Source organism: Triticum aestivum, chromosome 3D (genome assembly GCF_018294505.1).
Source record: "Triticum aestivum cultivar Chinese Spring chromosome 3D, IWGSC CS RefSeq v2.1, whole genome shotgun sequence".
Lineage (NCBI taxonomy): Eukaryota > Viridiplantae > Streptophyta > Magnoliopsida > Poales > Poaceae > Triticum > Triticum aestivum.
This window is the reverse complement of record NC_057802.1, coordinates 540,917,878-540,925,885: the sequence shown is the minus strand read 5'-3', so window position 1 is coordinate 540,925,885 and position 8,008 is coordinate 540,917,878. Positions and strand designations below refer to the sequence as shown.

The following is an 8,008-nucleotide window of genomic DNA, read 5'->3' as shown; positions in this document are numbered from 1 at the left end:
TGTATCATGATAAATGTTTATTATTCATGCTAGAATTGTATTAACCAGAAACTTAGTACATGTGTGAATACATAGACAAAATAGAATGTCCCTAGTATGCCTCTACTTGACTAGCTCGTTAATCAAAGATGGTTAAGTTTCCTGACCATAGACATGAGTTGTCATTTGATGAACGGGATCACATCATTAGGAGAATGATGTGATGGACAAGACCCATCCATTATCTTAGCATGTTGATCGTTCAGTTTTATTGCTATTGCTTTCTTCATGACTTGTACATATTCCTTTGACTATGAGATTATGCAACTCCCGAATACCGGAGGAACACCTTGTGTGCTATCAAACGTCACAACATAACTGGGTGATTATAAAGATGCTCTACAGGTGTCTCCGAAGGTGTTTGTTGGGTTGGCATAGATCGAGATTAGGATTTGTCACTCCGAGTATCGGAGAGGTATCACTGGGCCCTCTCGGTAATGCACATCACTATAAGCCTTGCAAGCAATGTGACTAATGAGTTAGTTGCGGGATGATGTATTACGAAACGACTAAAGAGACTTGCCGGTAATGAGATTGAACTAGGTATGATGATACCGACGATCAAATCTCAGGCAAGTAACATACCGATGACAAAGGGAATGACGTATGTTGTTATGCGATTTGACTGATAAAGATCTTCGTAGAATATGTAGGAGCCAATATGAGCATTGAGGTTCCGCTATTGGTTATTGACCGGAGATGTGTCTCGGTCATGTCTACATAGTTCCTGAACCCGTAGGGTCCACACGCTTAACGTTCGATGACGATTTATATTATGAGTTATGTGATTTGATGACTGAAGTTTGTTCGGAGTCCCGGATGAAATCACGGACATGACGAGGAGTCTCAAAATGGTCGAGAGGTAGAGATCGATATATTGGAAAGCTATATTCGCACATCGGAATGGTTCCGAGTGATTCGGGTATTTTTCGGAGTACCGGAGAGTTACGGGAATTCGTCGGGGGAAGTTAATGGGCCTTAGTGGGCTTTAGTGTAGAGAGGGAGGAAGGGCCACGAGGTGGCGCGCGCCTCCCCCTGCCAAAACCGAATTGGACAAGGGGTGGGGGCGCGGCACCCCTTTCCTTCTCCCTCTCCCTCCTTTCCTTCTTTCCTACTCTGAAAAGGAAAGGGAATCCTACTAGGACTTGGGAGTCCTAGTAGGACTCCCTACACTTGGCGCGCCCCTAGGAGGGTCGGCCTCTCTCCCTCCCTCCTTTATATACGTGGGCAGGGGCACCCCAAAGGCACTCCAAGATTTGTCTTAGCCGTGTGCGGTGCACCCCTCCACAATTACAAACCTCGGTCATATCATCGTAGTGCTTAGGCGAAGCCCTGTGCCGGTGTCGCCACGCCGTCGTGCTGACGGAACTCTCCCTCGTCCTCAACTGGATCAAGAGCTCGAGGGACGTCATCATGCTGAACGTGTGCTGAACATGGAGGTGTCGTACGTTCGGTACTTGGATCGTGAAGACATTCGACTACATCAACCGCGCTATTAAACGCTTCCGCTTTCGGTCTACGAGGGTATGTGGACACACTCTCCCGTCTCGTTGCTATGCATCTCCTAGATAGATCTTGCGTGATCGTAGGATTTTTTTTTGAAATACTGCGTTCCCCAACAATGTGCACGGGCTGTCCAGAGAGCTAGAAGCAGTCCGTGTGCACCGGGGGAGGGGGGCATAGGCCCATGCATACTAGATATCCAGAGGGCATCGCGGCTGCCGGCCTTCACGTGGACACTCGTCGATGCTTGCGGAACCTTGCCTTCATCTTCACAGTTCTTGCTTCGCTTCCATGGTTCCCTCGTGAACGGCATGGGTGGTCGCTTGTGCACGACTTCCTCTACACATTCATCATTGACTCAATGCATATATGTGCAAATGGTAGGATGGTCAAGTAGTACCATCCTCGAGAGAACCAAGAAGGCACACATAAAAGGATAGAACCCACTTTAGTATATGTGATGCGGGTGTCCCTTGGCAATGGAGCTAAGTCCATAGTGAATACCCTAGGGTGCTCCGCACCCTCCTCGGACTGAGATCCAATGACCGTGGGAAAAGAGTTGGTGTGGCCATGCGGTATTGGGTGTACACCATGAACTCATCATCTTGACGTTCTATACAGTCACTCTCCAATGTTAGTCCTTCATCCATGAGATGTATCATGCAAATAGCAAGTAGGAAACAACAATGAAAATGTTGCCGATTCATTAAACTCATAGCAAGATGTCTGAAATGAAAAAAAATGTTCACCTTAGGAAGGTTCCAAAAGAACCTGTCGTGTACCATAGTGTATGTTGTGTCTCCGGAAACATATGCCTAATGATGGTATCACCTTGTGTTTACTTTAAAATGAGCAAACGCAACAAACATTTTGTTCAGAGAAGGAGCCTCCCACCGTTCGAAAGCACTTTCTTATGGTCGTGACTTCGTAACCGTCTGAAACATTTTGTTCAGAGAAGTAGCCTCCCACCGTTCTCGTTGTACTTCTTTGTACTAGTTTAGGCGATTTCACATGCTCTTTTAACCAACTCATAAAAAAAAGCTGCTCTTTCAACTTATTTGACTCAATAAAGAGAGAGAAAATTTCAGAATAATCTCGAGAAAGAAAAAGAAAGCAGGTTGGGTCAACCCAAGGAAATGGCAGAGACTGGCCCAGCGCGCACGCCACGTGAAGCACGAGCCAAGTGTACGCTGCGTCGGGTGCACGCAGCAGCGTGCCCGTGCAAAACGAACCTTTCGCGTCAGAGAAAATGGGAGCAGCTCCAACCAAAACAATCCGGCATTTTCCTTCCGGCAGGCTAAAAAAAGCAAAGATTCCAATTGGTCGAACGAGTTTAGCCGCAGCCGCAGCCTCGGCCTCCCTTCCGCCTCCGGTCTCCTCCCATCTATCCGGATCGCCGCGGCCTCCTCTCCCCGGATCAGCGCTGCCGTCGGTCGGAGAGCCTCCCCCTTTCCCGCGGCGGCTCGAGGATGGACGGCGCCGGGGGCGGGGGAGGAGGGCCGCACCCCTCCCGGAGGAGCATCTCCTCGGCCGCCGGCCCCAGGAGGAGGGGGCCGTCCATGGAGAACGGCCACGACGCCGCCGCCACCGCCGCCAGGAGGTCCTCCGCCACCATCTCCCGCACCACCTCGTACGTGATTATCCCCGCCCTCTCTTGTTGGTCCCGGTCGTTGCTGCGAGTCATTTCCACGCTGATTTTTTACTGTCGCTGTTGGGTCGCGCGATGCCGTGCAGACACGGGGTAGCTTACGGGGCTCTTACGGAATAGCTTTCTGGTCGAGCGCTGGTTTGCTCCTTAGGCTAAGGGCTAGATTTGATTTGAAGCAATCGCTGGGGCGCGGAACATTTTACTTTTAGTCAGCGCAGCGACATGATTGGTGCCACAGGCAATATGATTAGCCAGTAGTAAATCTCAGTTATCTATCTATTATGATGATCTGAATCTGCGTATGCATGATTGTGGAATTTGGAATCTGTAAGACGGCGGCACCAGATGTTTCTTGATGCAAAGTGGAATACAGCCGAAATCGCATGAGATGTGGTTGTAACTGAAAAATGTTGCCTCCCTCAGGACGGTGACTGGGGAGAGAACCGTTAAGAGACTGAGACTGTCCAAGGCACTGACGATACCGGACCACACCACTGTGTACGAGGCCTGTCGGAGGATGGCCGCGCGTAGAGTTGATGCCGTGTTGCTGACGGACTCCAACGCGCTGCTCTGCGGGATCCTCACTGACAAGGTGAGGTAGATCTTTCTTCTCTTCATCTGCTCCAGGCGCTGGCTGGTAGACCAATCATTTCTAACTATGTGCTGTGTTTTGCGGACTCGTATCAGGACATAACCACAAGGGTTATTGCTCGTGAATTGAAGCTAGAAGACACACCAGTTTCTAAGGTCATGACTAGAAACCCTCTCTTTGTTCTTGGGGACACTCTCGCGGTCGAGGCATTGCAGAAAATGGTGCAAGGTTTGTGAACGTTCCTCCTGATATTTGGGCTACCTTCTTACTGCTTATCTTAATAATGTTGGCTGAAAAAGTGTCACATGATTCCAGGTAAGTTCAGACATTTACCTGTTGTGGACAATGGGGAAGTCATTGCGCTACTGGACATAGCCAAGTGCCTATATGATGCTATTGCACGAATGGAAAGGGCAGCCGAGAAAGGAAGAGCAATCGCTGCTGCTGTTGAGGGCGTTGAGAAGCATTGGGGAACATCTGTAGCTGGTCTGTAGTCTCTTATGTTTCACTTGTATCAGCTTCTTGTATGATAAACCACTAAATGTTACCGTCTGAAGATTTGGATTCAGCAATTTGCCCTTTTAATGTTTTCTCCATTTACTTTGCAGGTCCCAACACGTTTGTGGAAACTCTTCGTGAACGGATGTTTAGGCCATCACTGTCCACAATTATATCTGAGAATTCAAAGTAGGTAATATCCTGTCATTTTTTAATAAATGTCTTTCTCTATTATTTCCAGAATAAATGCTGTTACAGAATAACTTATTAGCTGATCTCAATTTCTTAGAGTGGCTACTGTTGCGCCAACTGACACTGTGTTGACTGCATCAAAAAAGATGCTTGAACTGAAAGTAAGTTCAGCAGTTGTTGCGATTGAAAACAAGCCTGGCGGGATTCTGACGTGAGCACCTTTCCTGAGTACAATAAAATTACTTGTAATTTCTATAGCAGCATTGAACTGAAAGCTACTTTATTTTTACATCGACCAGCTCGAGAGATATATTGATGCGTGTTATAGCCCAAAATCTTCCACCTGAGTCTACTACAGTCGGGAAGGTAAGCAAAGCCAAAATAGAGTATGTTCACATTCTTATGTATTCACACTACATTCCTCTGTATTTTCTCTTCAACTGTCATTGGGCCCTAACTGTCATGCTATCATGCCTGGAACTCTTTTCGACAGGTTATGACCCAGAGTCCAGAATGTGCCACGATTGACACCCCGATCCTTGAAGCCCTACACACAATGCATGATGGAAAGTTTCTGCATTTGCCTGTTCTAGACAGGGGTATGTGGACAAATGAGCAATGGAGTTTGATCTAATTCAACATTTTTTGCAAAGTCTGTTAAATTATGAATAATGTGTTGTCATTATTCAGATGGGAGTGTTGTAACCGTTGTTGATGTGCTTCACATAACTCATGCTGCAATTGCAACGGTGAGTAATTTCCTTCTGCTTGAGCTTCGCACTCTGGCTTGCTCCTTTGTGTGTACTTTCAGGTTTTGAACTGGAAAATATATATTAGTAATATGTTAATGCCCAAGTCATCCGGTGTTTAATCATTAGTGGATGCTGTAATCTGTATCTTGTTGTAAGTTGCATGATGGAAGTTACTAAAGCAACTTTATAGAGAAGTGCCAAATATACAAGTTGTATGGACCATTAGGTAGTGTATGTGCTATCTGGTCTGCTAAAAAATTGGCCATAAACTTGTCAGTGTCGTGTATTCTTCGCTTTCATTACTCTAAAAATTGGAAGTTACTAGAGCAAGCTTACTGTCAGTGTCGTGTATTCTTCGCTTTCATTACTCTACGTGTATAAGTTTAGAGATATCATGCCTGTATTTTAAATTTGTCATGCCTGTTTGTGTTGTTGTATTCAGGTTGGAAACAGTGGAGCAACAGGCTCTGAGGCGACTTCTTCCATGATGCAGAGGTTCTGGGATTCAGCAATGTCAAGTGGACCTCTTGATGATGATGATGATTCCAGAAGGTTAGCATCTCTGTTTCAACCTATCATTTTGATGACATGTTTTTTTTCTGTGACTAAATCGCTATGGCACCTCTCAGCGAAGGATCAACTAAAGTGGCATCCGAGGTAGCAGATATGGGAAGATCAGCCTTCTTTCCGCCTTCAGGCTTATCAAGCACTTTTGGGTTCAAGATTCAGGACAAACAAGGCAGGATGCACAGATTTAACTGTGGTATGCACTCTCACTGTGGTGTCACGCTAACTGGGATTATACCATTGTTCTTTCTTTTTCCATTTCATGCCCAGTAATTTATTTACACTATAGTTTCTGAGTTTCATGTATGACGTTTCAAATTTCAGAAACGAGTAGCCTGACTGAATTGATAACTTCCATTCTGCAAAGACTTGGCGACGACATTGATAAATTGAACCTACCTCAAATTCTGGTACTGGTCAAGCTCCATTCTCAACACGTGCCCATATATCTATGTCAGCATGTTAGTTCTCTAAGGTTTCTTCTTTTCCTGGTACCATTTGTCAGTACGAAGATGATGATCACGATAAAGTCATACTCTCATCAGACACTGACCTTATAGCGGCTGTGGACCATGCAAGACAAATCGGTTGGAAGGTAATGTTGTTCGTTGGTAAAGTGATCTTTCTCCCTACCAAAAAATGGGTCCTCACATCCATGCTCCTCTTGTTGCAGAGCTTGAGGTTGCACTTGGATTACGCCGGTGTTGGCCGCCGGAAGCGAGGAGCCGTCTCGTCAGACTTCGAATATGCCGGAAGGGACGCGTGGGCTTCCGCGTACGGCACCGTCGCTGCCGGCGCGGCCCTGGTGGTCGGCCTCGGCGTGATGGCTTACCTGAAAAGAGCGGGCTAGGCGCGACGAACACGGTTGTCTTGGTGATACATACAGGATGTTACTACATTGAAATGAACAGAATTGGACCTAGAAAAAGGAAATTTACGAGAGTGGGTGTGCGATTGATTCTTGCGAGGAAAAATGGGAACCTGTAATAATGTCACGGCAGCGGATGGACTGTGGATCAAATCTTGGTTGTTCAGTCAGTCCCGAGTCTCCACGGGGTGCCACGGTTGTACACCCTAAACACCACCACATACATCATCACCTTTGTACAATGAAAGCATAATTGGCCATTTGTTTGGAACAACACGCCGTCAGTGTAGTGAGATGGTGATGAATGTGCTGCAGTTGCCACTTCCCTGTGTGCTTGTCTGACCCTCTCATCCTCTGCAGTCTGCACTATCTGCTTTCCACTCTCCCCTGCTGATCCTCCGGAAGTAGGCATGGCATGCGTCGAGCCGTTGCCAATGGTTACTGACACCATCACCATTCATCACACGGATTAAATTGTCAGCAGACGCCAACGCAGCGCAGATTCAGAAGGTGGCCACCAACAATTCATCCCCGCGCAGATGTGTGCCCACGCGACGCGACCGCCCTATCTGGTCGCGGTCACTGTACAAGCCGGCGGCATCCATCCATGCTGCCGCTAGTGCGCTAGTCCCGTTGTTTCAGCTGCTGGGTCTGTCCGGCGTCACTCCCGCCGGTGAGGTCAGGACGGGCCGGACAATATCATGGCATATACTACGTACGTACTAGCACGGACCGTTTTGCTCCGTCGAATTCACTGCGCCAAACTGATTACAAGCCATACTAGTATATCAGCACACTGACATGGGTCGATCCATCCAATGCCACTGCTCATCCACGCTGCTAACGTCAGTTCCTGTCGCTCCTTCTTCTTCCTCAACCTTTTGTACCACTGTAGGAGTAACTCTGTAAGACTGCAAGAATGTTTCAGTTCAAGCACTGATGGGTAGTGGATTCCCGGTAAACGGGTAAAGAAAAACAGGTGTGAATGGCCAGCGGCGCATCAATCGCTTTGCTTTGTTGCGGCTGGCCGCTGACTAGCCTGGACCCGTCCTGCACGGCAGCGCGACCCCAATGCTCTTTTAACTTGTCTGAACCAGTAGCTGATCGAGCGATCAGACAGCAGCAGCCAGCAGGTATAACACCGATCACAGATCGGTAAGTGCTTGGCGTGGACAGGCCGGGACTTTGACCGGAACTGGCCTCGGTCGGTCTCCAAGTGTAAACTCAGGCTCGGGGTGATTGTTCAACTTTTCCAAAGGGACAGCAAGGCAGGGACAGATTGCACCCCCATATACGTACATCTCATCTGTCGCTTGCCCAAAAAATAGAACCAGAACGTTCTGTCATCA

At 47.5% G+C, this 8,008-nt stretch overlaps 1 protein-coding gene across 1 annotated transcript; it reads left to right on the top strand.

The window, feature by feature from the left end:
- The first annotated feature begins 2,827 nt into the window (after positions 1 to 2,827).
- LOC123080323 (CBS domain-containing protein CBSCBSPB1) lies at positions 2,828 to 6,935 on the top strand. The gene is made up of 14 exons (XM_044503232.1): positions 2,828 to 3,172; positions 3,614 to 3,782; positions 3,878 to 4,010; positions 4,098 to 4,268; positions 4,391 to 4,469; positions 4,570 to 4,683; positions 4,772 to 4,838; positions 4,966 to 5,071; positions 5,163 to 5,221; positions 5,667 to 5,776; positions 5,854 to 5,987; positions 6,116 to 6,201; positions 6,297 to 6,386; positions 6,465 to 6,935. The coding sequence occupies exons 1-14, from the start codon at positions 3,012 to 3,014 to the stop codon at positions 6,639 to 6,641; spliced, it is 1,656 nt and encodes a 551-aa protein (XP_044359167.1). The 5' UTR covers positions 2,828 to 3,011; the 3' UTR covers positions 6,642 to 6,935.
- Positions 6,936 to 8,008: the final 1,073 nt, after the last annotated feature.

Bases quoted from the DNA above. Each gene is read 5' to 3' on its own strand.
- LOC123080323 (XM_044503232.1), top strand. From the start codon at position 3,012: ATGGACGGCGCCGGGGGCGGGGGAGGAGGGCCGCACCCCTCCCGGAGG. The intron at 4,269-4,390 runs GTCTGTAGTCTC...TTTACTTTGCAG, and splicing joins TTGGGGAACATCTGTAGCTG to GTCCCAACACGTTTGTGGAA. The intron at 6,387-6,464 runs GTAATGTTGTTC...CTCTTGTTGCAG, and splicing joins CAAGACAAATCGGTTGGAAG to AGCTTGAGGTTGCACTTGGA.